Consider the following 17,670-nt stretch of genomic DNA (forward strand, 5'->3'; position numbering starts at 1 on the left):
CTTTTGGAAGCAGAAAGCCCCCACAGAGGACCTGGCAGTCCCGGCCTCATGGTGAAGGTTGGACCCAGCCTCCTCTTCCACGTAGCTGACAGGAGGGCAGGCGGCAGCTGAGGGAAGGGCCGTCTGATAGCCCAGCGCACAGCCCGTGCCGCACCCTCAGGAGCAGCGCACGCTGCCCTCCGCCTGGACACCCTCCTTCCTCCTTGTGTCTCCTGCTGCCCTCAGCCCCACTCGGGTGCTGCTTCACCGCTGCAGCAGAGCCCCCTGTGCCCCAGGCACCGCCGCTCCCTAAGGGGGGCTTCTGAACTCCGGCAAGTCTCCAAAGTGGAAGGCAGGGTGATGGTTTCAATATTTCATCAAAAGAGACTTGCAGGTAAAGGATTTTTGCTTTGTCCAGAAAGCTGCTCCTTTTGCTTCCCAAACCCCTCCCCCTGCACCCCAATTCCTCCAACAGTATCAACCACAGGAAGAAAATGAAGTCACAGGAAGGTCTAAGATCGGCTTGCAGGGCTGCATGTCCCACGTACAGTCCACTGCCCACCAGCTCTCAGGCAGCAGAAGGACGAACAGTCCGGGTAAGGGAGATGCATCCTTTCTGGAACAGAGAGCTTTCTCTCTGGAAGAAAAGTTGTACACCAGGCCAGCTGTGGGCTCCAGAGAGAGGAGCTGGGAAGGCAGGCATCTCCCTGAGAAGGCTGGTGGAGCTGAGCATGAAAAGGGCATCTAGCCTGCCTGAGACTGACACAGGTGCACAGGTGGATGCGACCTGCCCTGGGGAGGGGGGGTCTGGGAGCACCACATGCTGCTTGGGACAGTCACTTTGAGATAAACTGGCCACCGACCAATCCCTGGACCAGCTGTGACCAGGGATTGTCTGGGAAGGGAGATGAGGGGACTTTCTGGGGGCATATGTAGTGCTGTGACTCTCCATGGGGTTTGTGGTTACACAGGTATTGCGTGCATCTGTCAGAACTCATCGAGTGATACACTTAAGTTTGCTGAATTTCAAAAAGAGAAATCTTAACAAAAATTGTTTCCAAATTCAAGATATGTGGTGTGGTAGCCTGATGGCGGTAATTTATTTTGGAATGCATCAAAAAATCAGATTGACTGATGAAGACAGTGAGACAGAGAAAGAGAGCTAGCTAGATTAATATGAAAGAGAATACAGTCAGATATTAAGTGCGAATCCAGGTGGTAGAGATGGGGTGCCCACTGTACAATTGTTTCCACTTTGCTGCAGGTTTGAAATTACCCATAATCAAAGTTTGAAAGAAAAAGAATTTACTGATCAATAAAACAAAAGACATGGACACAGCCAAGCAGAAGTCATGGTTCCTACTGGGTGACAAGTGACTAATGACAGGAACAGAGCAAAGGCTGTGGGAAGCCAGGGGGCAAGCTGACCAGAAAAGACTTCGGGGTTGAGGCGCTCTGAGAGTGAGGCTGCGTGGGCTGGACCCTGTAAAGCTAAGGAAGGTTTTGCAGGGAGCCCAGTCCCCCCAGCCCCCAGCCTCTGCAGCAGGTGGACTTAGAGCAGAGGCTGGACCTTGGAGGGTCTGGTTGTCTGGCTCAGGGGCCTCAGCTTCCATAGTCAGGCTGGGGTAGGGAAGTGGCCTTCTCCGCCCCTCAGGCCCTGTGCAGAGGATGGCTGGAGCACAGACCTGGAGGCAGGGAGGCCAGCAGAGGCCTCTGCCTAGTCCTGGAGGGAGACCGAGAGGCTGAAGAGGCCTCGTGCCTCATGCTCCCCACTCCCGGCTTCCCCACACCCGGCCCACTGACTTATTCAGAACGACAGCCTGATGAACAGCTTCTTCTACTTTATTTGGGGCCCAGGTTCCTGCCTTGAGCTTTCCCTCCAAGTGACAGTCATGCTGTGTGGCAGCTTTTGACAAGATGACAGCAGCTGTAAAGGTCAGAGCAGCAGTGCTGGGCCACGCCTGCAGAGGGTGTGCGGTGGGCACCTGTCACCTCAGCTGAGCCACCACAGGGCGTGAATGACAATGGGCATCTTCCCCTGTGGTTTGACAGGCCTGTGTGTGTCCCAGGGACATAATCAGAGAATTGAAGCTGTCAGGGTGCTGCACGGCTCAGACGTGACACCAGAGAAGCAGTGACCCATGTCCCCACTTCGCACTGCAGGTCACAGTGTGGGATTCAGGAGGAGTCACACAGCTGGCACCCACAGCGGGCTCAGCTGGAGACGCTTTCATCCTGGATGTTCTTTAACCACTTCCCTCCCCACCTTGGGCTCAGCTCGGGGGTGGGGGCAGCACCAGGGGTCAGTGATGGAAGTGTTAGTGGCAGCTCCTGTTGGTGAGGGCCACCGGCTTCTAGATCCTATGCCAGTCACTGTGAGCTCCACTGCATCTATGTCTCACTGCAGACCTGATAGTGGGTGTTGCTGTTTCTACTTCTTGGTGACAAAAGTGGAGCTCACAGGTACTCAGCATTTTGCGCCGGTTTCGTGCCCATGGGCAGCAGAGCTCGGATATAAACACTGCTCTGTGTGACCCCATGGCCTGTTGCACTGTAGCCTTGCAGTTCAGAGCACCGCGGCCAGGCCCAGCTTCCTGGGTCTGCGTCCAGCTGCATCCAGCTGTGTGCTGTTACCAGTGGGAGCGTGTGCTTATCCACCCACCTCAGCTCCACAAATCCCAGTGATGTGGACTCACGAGCCGGCACGCACAGAGCTCACTGAGAGAGAGGGCTTCTATCAGAAAAGCAACTGCACAGGATCCTCCCCACACTGATGCAGGGACCCTTCCGGGGGGAGAGAGGGCATCCTTGTCAGGTTCCAGATCTCAGGGAGAGGCCGACCCCGTTGAACCGGTTGGTGTAGCGTTGGCTGTGAGTATTTGTTGGATGTCTTTGTCAGGCTTGAACTGCGTCCAACTGTTTTCTTCATCCACTGAGATGATCATGTTTTCCTTCTCCATCTTCCTGATGTGGTGAATTACATTGGTATTTCACATACAGAATCAGACTTGCATTTCTGGCTTGATACCTAATTAGTTTTTTTTTTTTTTTTTTTTTTTTTTTTTTTTAAAACATCTTTATTGGGGTATAATTGCTTTACAATGGTGTGTTAGTCTCTGCTCCATAACAAAGTGAATCAACTATACATATACATATGATCCCATATGTCCTCCCTCTTGCGTCTCCCTCCCTCCCACTCTCCCCATCCCACCCTTCCAGGCTGTCACAAAGCACCGAGCTAATATCCCTGTGCCTTGCGGCTGCTTCCCCCCAGCTATCTACCTTACTACGTTTGTTAGTGTGTATATGTCCATGACTCTCTCTCGCCCTGTCAAAACTCACCCTTCCCCCTCCCCATATCCTCAAGTCCGTTCTCCAGTAGGTCTGCGTCTTTATTCCTATCTTACCCCTAGGTTCTTCATGACATTTTTTTCCCTTAAATTCCATATATATGTGTTAGCATACGGTATTTGTCTTTTTCTTTCTGACTTACTTCACTCTGTATGACAGACTCTAGTTCTATCCATCTCGTTACAAATAGCTCAATTTCATTTATTTTTAAGGCTGAGTAATATTCCATTGTGTATATGTGCCACATCTTCTTTATCCATTCATCCGATGATGGGTGCTTAGGTTGTTTCCATGTCCTGGCTATTGTAAATAGAGCTGCAATGAACATTTTGGTACATGACTCTTTTTGAATTTTGGTTTTCTCAGGGTATATGCCAAGTAGTGGGATTGCTGGGTCATATGGTAATTCTATTTGTAGTTTTTTAAGGAACCTCCATACTGTTCTCCACAGTGGCTGAACCAATTCACATTCCCACCAGCAGTGCAAGAGTGTCCCCTTTTCTCCACACCCTCTCCAGCATTTATTGTTTCTAGATTTTTTTTTTTTTTTTTTAACATCTTTATTGGGGTATAATTGCTTTACAATGGTGTGTTAGTTTCTGCTTTACAACAAAGTGAATCAGCTATACATATACATATGTTCCCATATGTCTTCCCTCTTGCGTCTCCCTCCCTCCCACTCTCCCCATCCCACCCTTCCAGGCTGTCACAAAGCACCGAGCTAATATCCCTGTGCCTTGCGGCTGCTTCCCCCCAGCTATCTACCTTACTACGTTTGTTAGTGTGTATATGTCCATGACTCTCTCTCGCCCTGTCAAAACTCACCCTTCCCCCTCCCCATATCCTTAAGTCCGTTCTCCAGTAGGTCTGCGTCTTTATTCCTATCTTACCCCTAGGTTCTTCATGACATTTTTTTCCCTTAAATTCCATATATATGTGTTAGCATACGGTATTTGTCTTTTTCTTTCTGACTTACTTCACTCTGTATGACAGATTCTAGGTCTATCCATCTCATTACAAATAGCTCAATTTCATTTCTTTTTAAGGCTGAGTAATATTCCATTGTGTATATGTGCCACATCTTCTTTATCCATTCATCCGATGATGGGCGCTTAGGTTGTTTCCATGTCCTGGCTATTGTAAATAGAGCTGCAATGAACATTTTGGTACATGACTCTCTTTGAATTTTGGTTTTCTCAGGGTATATGCCAAGTAGTGGGATTGCTGGGTCATATGGTAATTCTATTTGTAGTTTTTTAAGGAACCTCCATACTGTTCTCCACAGTGGCTGAACCAATTCACATTCCCACCAGCAGTGCAAGAGTGTCCCCTTTTCTCCACACCCTCTCCAGCATTTATTGTTTCTAGATTTTTTGATGATGGCCATTCTGACTGGTGTGAGATGATATCTCATTGTAGTTTTGATTTGCATTTCTCTAATGATTAATGATGTTGAGCATTCTTTCATGTGTTTGTTGGCATTCTGTATATCTTCTTTGGAGAAATGTCTATTTAGGTCTTCTGCCCATTTTTGGATGGGGTTGTTTGTTTTTTTGTTATTGAGCTGCATGAGCTGCTTGTAAATTTTGGAGATTAATCCTTTGTCAGTTGCTTCATTTGCAAATGTTTTCTCCCATTCTGAGGGTTGTCTTTTGGTCTTGGTTATGGTTTCCTTTGCTGTGCAAAAGCTTTGAAGTTTCATTAGGTCCCATTTGTTTATTTTTGTTTTTATTACCATTACTCTAGGAGGTGGGTCAGAAAGGATCTTGCTGTGATTTATGTCATAGAGTGTTCTTCCTATGTTTTCTTCTAAGAGTTTGATAGTTTCTGGCCTTACATTTAGGTCTTTAATCCATTTTGAGCTTATTTTTGTGTATGGTGTTAGGGAGTGATCTAATCTCATACTTTTACATGTACCTGTCCAGTTTTCCCAGCACCATTTATTGAAGAGGCTGTCCTTTCTCCACTGTACATCCCTGCCTCCTTTATCAAAGATAAGGTGTCCATATGTGCGTGGGTTTATCTCTGGGCTTTCTATCCTGTTCCACTGATCTATCTTTCTGTTTTTGTGCCAGTACCATACTGTCTTGATTACTGTTGCTTTGTAATATAGTCTAAAGTCAGGGAGCCTTATTCCTCCAGCTCCTTTTTTCGTTCTCAAGATTGCTTTGGCTATTCGGGGTCTTTTGTGTTTCCATACAAATTGCGAAATTTTTTGTTCTAGTTCTGTGAAAAATGCCAGTGGTAGTTTGATAGGGATTGCATTGAATCTGTAGATTGCTTTAGGTAGTAGAGTCATTTTCACAATGTTGATTCTTCCCATCCAAGAACATGGTATATCTCTCCATCTATTTGTATCATCTTTAATTTCTTTCATCAGTGTCTTATAATTTTCTGCATACAGGTCTTTCGTATCCTTAGGTAGGTTTATTCCTAGATACTTTATTCTTTTTGTTGCAATGGTAAATGGGAGTGTTTTCTTGATTTCACTTTCAGATTTTTCATCATTAGTATATAGGAATGCCAGAGATTTCTGTGCATTAATTTTGTATCCTGCTACTTTACCAAATTCATTGATTAGCTCTAGTAGTTTTCTGGTAGCATCTTTAGGATTCTCTATGTATAGTATCATGTCATCTGCAAACAGTGACAGCTTTACTTCTTCTTTTCCGATTTGGATTCCTTTTATTTCCTTTTCTTCTCTGATTGCTGTGGCTAAAACTTCCAAAACTATGTTGAATAAGAGTGGTGAGAGTGGGCAACCTTGTCTTGTTCCTGATCTTAGTGGAAATGCTTTCAGTTTTTCACCATTGAGGATGATGTTTGCTGTGGGCTTGTCATATATGGCTTTTATTATGTTTAGGAAAGTTCCCTCTATGCCTACTTTCTGGAGGGTTTTTATCATAAATGGGTGTTGAATTTTGTCGAAAGCTTTCTCTGCATCTATTGAGATGATCATATGGTTTTTCTCCTTCAATTTGTTAATATGGTTTATCACATTGATAGATTTGCGTATATTGAAGAATCCTTGCATTCCTGGAATAAACCCCACTTGATCATGGTGTATGATCCTTTTAATGTGCTGTTGGATTCTGTTTGCTAGTATTTTGTTGAAGATTCTTGCACCTATGTTCATCAGTGATATTGGCCTGTAGTTTTCTTTCTTTGTGACATCCTTGTCTGGTTTTGGTATCAAGGTGATGGTGGCTTCGTAGAAGGAATTTGGGAGTGTTCCTCCCTCTGCTATATTTTGGAAGAGTTTGAGAAGGATAGGTGTTAGCTCTTCTCTAAACGTTTGATAGAATTCACCTGTGAAGCCATCTGGTCCTGGGCTTTTGTTTGTTGGAAGGTTTTTAATCACAGTTTCAATTTCAGTGCTTGTGATTGGTCTGTTCATATTTTCTATTTCTTCCTGATTCAGTCTTGGCAGGTTGTGCATTTCTAAGAATTTGTCCATTTCTTCCAGATTGTCCATTTTATTGGCATAGAGTTGCTTGTAGTAATCTCTCATGATTTTTTTTATTTCTGCAGTGTCAGTTGTTACTTCTCCTTTTTCATTTCTAATTCTATTGATTTGAGTCTTCTCCCTTTTTTTCTTGATGAGTCTGGCTAGTGGTTTATCTATTTTGTTTATCTTCTCAAAGAACCAGCTTTTAGTTTTATTGATCTTTGCTATTGTTTCCTTCATTTCTTTTTCATTTATTTCTGATCTGATTTTTATGATTTCTTTCCTTCTGCTAGCTTTGGGGTTTTTTTGTTCTTCTTTCTCTAATTGCTTGAGGTGCAAGGTTAGGTTGTTTATTCGAGATGTTTCCTGCTTCTTAAGGTGGGCTTGTATTGCTATAAACTTCCCCCTTAGAACTGCTTTTGCTGCATCCCATAGGTTTTGGGTCGTTGTGTCTCCATTGTCATTTGTTTCTAGGTATTTTTTTATTTCCTCTTTGATTTCTTCAGTGATCACTTCATTTTTAAGTAGTGTATTGTTTAGCCTCCATGTGTTTGTATTTTTTACAGATCTTTTCCTGTAATTGATATCTAGTCTCATGGCGTTGTGGTCGGAAAAGATACTTGATACAATTTCAGTTTTCTTAAATTTACCAAGGCTTGATTTGTGACCCAAGATATGATCTATCCTGGAGAATGTTCCATGAGCACTTGAGAAAAATGTGTATTCTGTTGTTTTTGGATGGAGTGTCCTATAAATATCAATTAAGTCCATCTTGTTTAATGTATCATTTAAAGCTTGTGTTTCCTTATTTATTTTCATTTTGGATGATCTGTCCATGGGTGAAAGTGGGGTGTTAAAGTCCCCTACTATGAATGTGTTACTGTTGATTTCCCCTTTTATGGTTGTTAGTATTTGCCTTATGTATTGAGGTGCTCCTATGTTGGGTGCATAAATATTTACAATTGTTATATCTTCTTCTTGGATCGATCCCTTGATCATTATGTAGTGTCCTTCTTTGTCCCTTTTAATAGTCCTTATTTTAAAGTCTATTTTGTCTGATATGAGAATTGCTACTCCAGCTTTCTTTTGGTTTCCATTTGCATGAAATATCTTTTTCCATCCCCTTATTTTCAGTCTGTATGTGTCTCTAGTTCTGAAGTGGGTCTCTTGTAGACAGCATATATAAGGGTCTTGTTTTTGTATCCATTCAGCCAATCTGTGTCTTTTGGTGGGAGCATTTAGTCCATTTACATTTAAGGTAATTATCGATATGTATGTTCCTATTTCCATTTTATATATTGTTTTGGGTTCGCTACTATAGGTCATTTCCTTCTCTTGTGTTTTGTGTCTAGAGAAGTTCCTTTAGCATTTGTTGTAAAGCTGGTTTGGTGGTGCTGAACTCTCTCAGCTTTTGCTTGTCTGTAAAGGTTTTAATTTGTCCATCAAATGTGAATGAGATCCTTGCTGGGTAGAGTAGTCTTGGTTGCAGGCTCTTCTCCTTCATCACTTTCAATATGTCCTGCCACTCCCTTCTGGCTTGTAGGGTTTCTGCTGAGAGATCAGCTGTTAACCTTATGGGGATTCCCTTGTGTGTTATTTGTTGTTTTTCCCTTACTGCTTTTAATATGCTTTCTTTGTATTTAATTTTTGACAGTTTGATTAATATGTGTCTTGGGGTGTTTCTCCTTGTATTTATCCTGTATGGGACCCTCTGTGCTTCCTGGACTTGATTAACTATTTCCTTTCCCATATTAGGGAAGTTTTCAACTATAATCTCTTCAAATATTTTCTCAGTCCCTTTCTTTCTTTCTTCTTCTTCTGGAACCCCTATAATTCGAATGTTGGTGCGTTTCATGTTGTCCCAGAGGTCTCTGAGACTGTCCTCAGTTCTTTTCATTCTTTTTTCTTTATTCTGCTCTGCAGTAGTTACTTCCACTACTTTATCTTCCAGGTCACTTATCCGTTCTTCTGCCTCAGTTATTCTGCTATTGATCCTATCTAGAGTGATTTTAATTTCATTTATTGCATTGTTCATCGTTGCTTGTTTCATCTTTAGTTCTTGTAGGTCCTTGTTAACTGTTTCTTGCATTTTGTCCATTCTACTTCCAAGATTTCGGATCATCCTTACTATCATTATTCTGAATTCTTTTTCAGGTAGATTGCCTATTTCCTCTTCATTTGTTAGGTCTGGTGGGTTTTTATCTTGCTCCTTCATCTGCTGTGTGTTTTTCTGTCTTCTCATTTTGCTTATCTTACTGTGTTTGGGGTCTCCTTTTTGCAGGCTGCACTTTCGTAGTTCCCGTTGTTTTTGATGTCTGTCTCCAGTGGCTAAGGTTGTTTCAGTGGGTTGTGTAGGCTTCCTGGTGGAGGGGACTAGTGCCTGTGTTGTGCTGGATGAGGCTGGATCTTGTCTCTCTAGTGGGCAGGTTCACGTCTGGTGTTGTGTTTTGGGGTGTCTGTGGCCTTATTATGATTTTAGGCAGCCTCTCTGCTAATGGGTGGGGTTGTGTTCCTGTTTTGCTAGTTGTTTGGCATAGGTTGTCCAGCACTGTGGCTTGCTGGTCGTTGAGTGAAGCTGGGTGCTGGTGTTAAGATGGAGGTCTCTGGGAGATTTCCACCGTTTAATATTATGTGGAGCTGGGAGGTCTCTTGTTGACCAGTGTCCTGAAGTTGGCTCTCCTACCTCAGAGGCAGAGCCCTGACTCCTGGCTGGAGCACCAAGAGCCTTTCATCCACACAGCTCAGAATAAAAGGGAGAAAAAGTAGGGAGAATTAGTAGAAGTATGAGTAAAGAAAGAAGGAAAGGAGGAAAGGAAGGAAGGGAGAAAGAAGCAAAGAAGGAAAGAGAGGAGGGAGGGAGGGAGGGAGGGAGGAAGGAAGGAAGGAGGGAAAGAAGGAAAAAAGACAGAAAGAAAGATGATACAGTAAAAATAAAATAAAGTATAATATAGTTATTGAATTAAAAAATATTTAGAAAAAAAAAAAAAGGGACTGATAGAACCTTAGGACAAATGTTGGAAGCAAAGCTATACAGAGAAAATCTTACACAGAAGCATACACATACACCTTCACAAAAAGAGGTAAAGGGGGAAAAATCATAAATCCTGCTCCCTGAGACCACCTCCTCAATTTGGGGTGATTCGTTGTCTAAAGGAGGGAAGGAAGGAAGGAAAGAAAGAAAGAACGAAGGTAAAGTATAATAAAGTTATTACAATTAAACTTAATTATTAAGAAAAAGAATTTTTAAAAAAAAGTCATGGACGGATAGAGCCCTAGGACAAATGGTGGAAGCAAGAGTATACAGATAAGATCTCACACAGAAGCATACACGTACACATTCACAAAAAGAGGAAAAGGGAAAAAAATCATAGATCTCGCTCCTAAATTCCACCTCTTCAATTTGGGATCATTCCTTATCTATTCAGGTATTCCACAGATGCAGGGTATATCAAGTTGATTGTGGAGCTTTAATCCGCTGCTTCTGTGGCTGCTGGGAGAGATTTCCCTTTCTCTTCTTTGTTCTCACAGCTCACAGGAGCTCAGCTTTGGATTTGGCCCTGCCTCTGCGTGTAGGTCGCTGGAGGGCTTCTGTTTTTTCGCTCAGACAGGACGGGGTTAAAGAAGCCGCTGATTCGGGGCCTCCGGCTCACTCAGGCCGGGGTTTGGGGGATGGGGGAAGGAGGGGCACTGCGTGCGGGGCCGGCCTGCGGCGGCAGAGGCAGCGTGACGTTGCGGCAGAGGCCGGCGTGACGTTGCACCAGCCTGAGGCCCGCCGTGCGTTGTCCCGGGGAAGTTGTCCCTGGATCCCGGGAACCTGGCAGTGGCGGGCTGCACAGGCTCCGCGGAAGAGGGGTGTGGAGAGTGACCTGTGCTCGCACACAGGCCCCTTGGTGGCGGCAGCAGCAGCCTTAGCGTCTCCCGCCCGTCTCTGGGGTCCGCGGTTTTAGCCGCGGCTCGCGCCCGTCTCTGGGGTTCGCACTTTCAGCCGCGGCTCGCGCCCGTCTCGGGGGCTCGCGCCCTCAGCCGCGGCTCGCGCCCGTCTCTGGAGTTCCTTTAAGCAGCGCTCTTAAACCCCTCTCCTCGCGCACCAGGAAACAAAGAGGGAAGAAAAAGTCTCTTGCCTCTTCGGCCGGTGCAGGCTTTTCCCCGAACTCCCTCCCGGCTAGTCGTGGTGCACTAACCCCTTCAGGCTATGTTCAAGCCGCCAACCCCAGTCCTCTCCCTGAGCTCCGTCCAAAACCAAAACCCGAGCCTCAGCTCGCAGCCCCGCCCGCCCCGGCGGGTGAGCAGACAAGCCTCTCGGGTTGGTGAGTGCCGGTCGGCACCGATCGTCTGTGCAGGAATCTCCCCGCTTTGCCCTCCGCACCCGTCGCTGTGCACTACTCCGCGGTCCCGAAACTCCCCCCTCTGCCTCCCGCAGTCTCCGCCCGCGGAGGGGCTTCCTAGTGTGTGGAAACTTTTCCTCCTTCACAGCTCCCTCCCACTGGTGCAGGTGCCGTCCTTATTCTTTTGTCTCTGTTTTTTCTTTTGCCCTACCCAGTTACGTGGGGAGTTTCTTGCCTTTTGGGAGGTCTGAGGTCTTCTGCCAGCCTTCAGTAGGAGTTCTGTAGGAGTTGTTCCACGTGTGGATGTATTTCTGGTGTATCCGTGGGGAGGAAGGCGATATCCGCGTCTTACTCTTCCGCCATCTTCAAGGTCCCCCCCCTAATTAGTTTTGATGTATTATATTTTTTATGTGTTGTTGGATTTCATTTGCTAAGCATTGTTGAAGGTTTTGAAGTATATATTTAATTTTTAAAAGAAATTTTTGTTTTAGTTTTATAAACTAAATTCATTTTGGTCACCTTTTTCCAATATATGTATTCAAGTCTATACCATTATGTGGTATACTTTAAATTTATCCAGAGCTATATTTCAATTACATGTCAATAAAGCTGGATGATAAAAGTAATTACACATGCATATCCACACACAACTCCCAACGTGCACGCATCATACAATGACACACTGACTTATATATCTGCACACTCATGTGTTGGACAGATTTCCATACAATCAGCTCACACACACACATCACACACAGACACCACAGTCATAGGCACCACACACACACCATACACACTCACTCCACTCACACCACACATACGACACACACACACAGTCACACCACAAACAGAAACACACCATGTACACACACCCCACAGTCACAACACCCACACCCCACCCAAATGTGTCACACACACACATAGAACCACACACTTCTGTATAGATATGTGACTCTGGCTCCTACCTCCTGAACAGACAAAGTAAGTGTCCCCAGCCGTCACTTCCATGCAGGAATTTTCCACCAGCTGGAACAGACAGTGGGGTGGCAGGGTCAGGGAGACTGATGGCAGAGGCATAGGGAGAAGACACCCCATCTCCCCTCTCACGGTTAGCCCACACTCACCGAGGAAACAAGCTTTTCCAGGGACTTGAATTCGTCTATCCCATACATTTGGTCTTTTCTTTCTACAATATCATACAGCTACAAGGGAAGTGGAGATGGTGGGCACACAGCCAGGGCTTGAGGACACAGCAGATCCTGTCCCAGGAGACAGGCTCTTGCCTTATGATGTGTTGGACTCCAAGGGCCACATCCTGGTGTCTGCCAGCAGCCCACCCTTAGCGAGTGGAAAGCTCCTCCATCCACACCTCTGGTGTGTAGGTTTCCACAACACTTGCTATACATTGGCGGTGGCTATGTGTTCTCCAAACAGTTGGGGTGGGTAGAGGGCCATCATCTGGGGGTCTCTGGGACAGCTGCCTTTGAAAGCATTCCCTATCTGGGCTCAAGAGTGGCACCTGGTTAGCTGAACACCTGGTTAGCTGTTCTGAATTACCTGGTGTTTCTTATAGTCTTTCATGCCCAGGCAGTAAACTTTGGCCCCCATATTCCGAGCTTTGTCAGCCTAAGAGGGAAAAAAAGGTTTGAGTAAAAATACCCCAATACATGGAGCACAAAGCTGGTAATGATGGACTAGACTCACTTCACTCTTAGTTGCTCGTAACGTCCTTGGCAGCAGTGGTCCAGTGGTCAGAGTGATAATCAGGCTGGAAGCACTGCTGTCTGCAGAAGAAGCAGGGAGTGGCCTGGTCAGCAGGGCACCTGGAGTGACCTGCCTCAGGCTGCCAGGCCCACAGCACTGCTCTCACACCTCCTCCTCCTGGGGAGAGGCCACCCTGACCCGAGTACCCAACACCCAGAGCGCCTAGAGGGAGAAGGGGCCTCAGCCCAGGACCCACTTGACAGACGAGGAGCCTGAGACCGGGTCAGAGCCCTTCCTAGTGGACCTTCACTATGGGCAGGTGGCACGGCCTTTGCCCTGAAAGGCAACTGCAGCTACTTCACTGGACGAGGACAAGCCTCTCAGGTGAGCGCAGGGAGGAGCAGCCGACCGACTGCACAAGACACCCCCTGGGTCAGGGGGCAGTGGGCCCTGTCCTGGGCGGCGCCGGCAGGCACTCCTGCTGGCTCTGTGGGTCCTGCTATTCAGAACTCGAGGTCAAGGTGCTTGGGCAGCAGCCCCCGCCCAGCTCCCCGCCTTTCCCCAGCAGCCCATGCATCCTTCCTGACAAGGGCTGCAACCCTACAGTCTCGTTGCAGGTGGTCTGGGCCAAGTACAGCCATTTCCACTGGTGGAGGCACAGTCACAGGATGAGAGTCAACCGGAGGGAAGAGGCTCAAGGGAAAAGGAGGCAGAGCCAGAGCTGTGGTGGACAAAGTGTGGGCAGCCAGGGGGACACCAAGGTCTCTGTTCCCTAAACTGAACTCCGTCTGCTCGCCATCCCTGGAAGTTCTCTTTTCTTTTTCATGCAGCCCAACCATAGGTCAAGCACTTGATACCTAGTAAGAACCAGGAATGTAATGCATGAAGCCATGTGGTTCTCGGAAGCATCCCTGGGGGTGGTTTTAATCCTCACTGCGCAGAGGAGGAACCCGCAGCACAGAGAGGACAAGGGACTCGCTCCAAGGTCAGCGCTAGGATTGGCCAAGGTGGGTCTGCACCAGCCCTCGCTGAGGCCCGCACCTGGCTCTGTCCCACCTGAGCACAGTAACGCCAGCAGGAAGCTTACCTACTAAGTAAGCTCGGTGAATCTGTTCATTTGCCTGCAACAAAATGAAGGAAATTGGTGGAGGGCCGTGAGATGACCCAATAATACTCTAAGAACTTGGTAAAGCAGAATAAATTCTCAGAGCTGTAGGATCTGTACCTTTTTAAATCCTTCCTGCATGTGTGTGGCTCCACTAGGTACTATATTCTGAAGTCTGCTAAGACCATCACGAATTTCATTTCTGAAAAAAATCAGTAAAGGGAATTGAGGAGGAACGAGGGTTGACTGTTACAAAACAGACCACTTGTCCTGGTGCCATTCTGCCCTGTGGAGACCTGCCTGGAACAGAGAGGACACATGTGGCCCTGTGGTGACCTCTCTGCCTGTGTTTTTGACACTGACAGGCCTTGGTCAACGCTTCTCTGTCCCCCATTCAGCGGGTGTGGAGGATGCTGCTTTGCTGGTCCCATGGGTAGGGCCTGGCTTTCAATGTGCTCATCCCTGTCTCAGGCTTGCAGACCTCGGCGGACTCAGCAAGGGCGCTGCCTTGACCGTCCGTGGTGAGGCGGGAGCACCCATGGCTGCGCACCTGTGAATCCAGCACCCCCAATGTGACTGGCGGTACTGCTGGCACCTAAGGGGTCCCTGGTGAGGGCACATCACCTTCCAACAGGCAAGGCTGAGTTTGGAAAGGTCACTCTGCTGATACCCCTGCCCTGTGCCCTCCTCCCCTGCCACAGATTCCTGAGGTGGACTTGGTCCCTCCAAGCCACTTCCCCCTCTGGATCGGTACTAAAGGAAGCAGTCAGGATGCTCCGTTAGAGTCTAGGGCTCCTGGGCTTCATGTGCTCCTGAAGAAAGAGACCATAAGCTGGGAAAGAGGCCTGAGGCCCGTCCATGTGGGAGGAAGAGAAGTGGCCCCAGGCTGCCATGGGGATGGGCAGTCAGCCTCTGTTAAAGCAGATGCAGGGGATGGGACTGGGACACACCAGGGGTGGGGCTTAGGTTCAGGCTAATGTAGTGTGATGGGCTGAGCTGTCACAGCAAGTCTAAGGAGAACATGGTCTCTGAAGGCTGGCTCTTGCCTTGCGCAGAAGGGATTCTGCCGCGAGGTGCGATCTGAGAGCCCTAGGTCCTGCCCTGCCTGACCCAGCCCAGGAGCTGAGGAGGCTGTGACCCAGGGCCAGTGGAGGCCAAACCAGGCCCTGCGCACCCCAGCACAAACACCCTCCCCTCTTCCTGACACTTTTGGGAAGATTTCCTTTTTGTTGACAGCACCCCCAAATATGCTGGAGCTCTCATCTCTCCCCAGCCTTTGGCCCGGGACTGAGCTTGGCCAGGCTTCACTCCTGCCTGAGCGGGCCTTTTTCTTGGGCTCTCCCCGCCCCGTCCCTACTCCCAGCTCTGTGCACTAGGCTGCTTATGCCCTCATCAGGCCCTTCACTTCTTAAGATTCCACCCCGTTTTACACTCCCCTGAGCCCACTCCCACTTCTGACACCTTCCCTTGAGGAAGGCATCGTCACCTCTACTTTCCAGAGAGGACCCCAGAGACCCTCAAGAGCCTCCCCACAGCTCCCTTGGTTCAGGCTCTGAACCCCTGCCTTGGAGGAGGCAGTGGTCCTCCTGTCCCCCACGGGCAGCTCCTCCCCCAGAGGCCCCCGCCCAGCCCCCGCCTCTCTTTCTGCCACCTGCCTGACAGCCCCCCACTGGCTTGCTATCTTCCACCTCAACCTCACTCAGGTCTCTGTCTCTGAAATGCAGAAGACAGGGACACAAAAAAACCACGTCCTCCCCTAGCTCACCTAACAGGAAGCACAGCCCCTGCTTCTCCTGGGAGCCAGGCATGGGGAGTGCTGTGTCCACGCACTGGCACCAACACACTCCCTGGGTTCCCGTCATTTGCATCACGAGCGTCGGACCCTGCCGGCTACTCAGGAGCTCTGTAGCTTCCCACCTCCAGGGCTTTGGGCACATCGCTGGGCCCTCCCAGCGGCCCGCCTAGGATGCTGGCGTGTGATGCTTCCCTCCTGCACCCCAGCCCACACTCATGGGCTCCCTTGTCTCAGACCCACCAAGGGACCAAGCTCCCCTCCACTGAAGCTCCAGCACTTCAGCACTGCCCACCCCCGCCTCCTGGTTCTGACTGTGCCTCCCCTCTTCCCCCACTGGCCCAGAGCAGAGAGTGACACACAGAGCAGGTGCCCAACACAGGCCATGTTCACAAAGGGCCCACACATCTGCTCCACCAGATCCCAGGCGTCCTTGCAGTGAGCCAGTTCTCAGGAAAGGGAAGAGCGCTGAGAGGACACAGGACAGGTGGAGGGCAGGGCTTAGAGGGGGCGGAGATGGTCTAGCAGCACGGGGTCTGCCAGGGCCATCGCAGCCAGGGGTCAGTGGGAGCCATGGAGCCGGGACTGGGGGTCAGAGTGGACACTGAGGGGAGCCCAGATTGGCCCAGCCTGCTCCCAGTGGGTCCGCATGAGGTCTCAGGGAACCCCTCAGTTCCCTGTTTTTCCCTGTGAGCACTCCCACCAGGCCTGCCTGGGGGATTAAAGCAGTACTTACCTGTCTGAGGTGAGCTTCATGAGGGTGTGGCCCTGAGTGGAGTAGGTGATGAAGGACATCCGCATGGCAGGGCTGGAGAAGTATGAAGACGAAGTCAACAAGCAACCAGGAAGGGGGTACATGTCAATTTCCCTGCTCCCATTCCAAGTGTATTGCTTCGGGGACCCGTTTCCTGAACACTGGAAGTTCCTATAACTTAGTAAAGGATTCTGAGGCCTGTGGAGGTGTAGGGCCTTCCTGCTCCCTCTTTATACTCCCCCACCCCAAATCTCTCTGTCTGTCTTTCTCTCTCTCTCACACACACAGGCATGCACAAGAAGATAGATACTCATGTACTTCTGCATGAGTCTCCCAACTGGCCTCTTTCCTACTGTAAAATACTTTGAGACTCACCCCTTTTCTCTCCTTGCCCACCTCCCCATGTCCTGACCATCTCAAAGAAATTATTCTACCTCTTTTCAGCCTTTCACACATCCCTCCCTTTTCTCTCCCTCCACTGTCTTCTGCTCCATTGACCCTCATTATTTTTTCTCTCAATTGCTACCATAGGTCCCTAGCTGTGCTCTCTACTGCTCTTGGTTCTTGTTACAAATCATTTTAACCACTAGTATCAGACTTTCTACCTGGAGGACCTCAAGTATCATATTAGACACTTGCTCAAGAATCATCTATAGCTCCCAACTACTCACAGCGGAATTCTAAGCCCCTTGGCCTGGCATTATGATCCTCAGTGGTTCTGGCTCCACCGTGCTCTGTCTAGACTCATCTCTCAGCCTTCCCTGAGTTAACGCTACTCTCCAGTCAAGTAGACCACTCACTCCACAAGAAATGTCCTTCATCGTTCTTCTACCCTCTTTTCCCCATTCTTTAGGATCTAGTTCAAAATTCCACATCCCCTAGAAAGTCATACTTGACTTTAAAAAGATAAGAATACTTGCTTTTTCCTTAAAGTTACTAGAAATTCCTTTTCACTTTTCTTTTAGCCCTTGGCACAATTTAACTCAGCGTTTGGTTACTGGTTTGCCTGTTTATTAATCTGTGCGCTCTTCAGGGGCAGACTGTGTCCCCTACAATGTGGCCTGACCTCAGGCAGGAGCCAAAAAAGCTGCTGAGACCTGATGGAACTAGCGTGATCTGTCCTTTCTGCTTCAGAACACCCCTGTGGACTCTGTGCTCCTGATCAAAGGTACTTCTGTGACCACCGAGTCTAAAGAGCTATGTACCCTGCCC

At 48.1% G+C, this 17,670-nt stretch overlaps 1 protein-coding gene across 1 annotated transcript in view; it reads right to left on the bottom strand.

Annotated features, from left to right (window-relative positions):
- Positions 1-17,367, bottom strand: part of LOC116742023 (anthrax toxin receptor-like) — a 41,457-nt gene extending 24,090 nt beyond the window's left edge. Inside the window, exons 1-8 of the mRNA XM_032609287.1 lie at positions 17,130-17,367; positions 16,441-16,512; positions 14,033-14,114; positions 13,895-13,928; positions 12,808-12,887; positions 12,661-12,729; positions 12,228-12,305; positions 12,069-12,129 (exon numbers count right to left, since the gene is read on the bottom strand). Coding sequence (XP_032465178.1) covers positions 12,069-12,129; positions 12,228-12,305; positions 12,661-12,729; positions 12,808-12,887; positions 13,895-13,928; positions 14,033-14,114; positions 16,441-16,505 — 469 coding nt within the window. The 5' untranslated portion in view covers positions 16,506-16,512; positions 17,130-17,367. The remainder of the gene's footprint in view (positions 1-12,068; positions 12,130-12,227; positions 12,306-12,660; positions 12,730-12,807; positions 12,888-13,894; positions 13,929-14,032; positions 14,115-16,440; positions 16,513-17,129) is intronic.
- Positions 17,368-17,670: the final 303 nt, after the last annotated feature.

The sequence above is a fragment of the Phocoena sinus genome, chromosome 16 (assembly GCF_008692025.1).
Source record: "Phocoena sinus isolate mPhoSin1 chromosome 16, mPhoSin1.pri, whole genome shotgun sequence".
NCBI lineage: Eukaryota > Metazoa > Chordata > Mammalia > Artiodactyla > Phocoenidae > Phocoena > Phocoena sinus.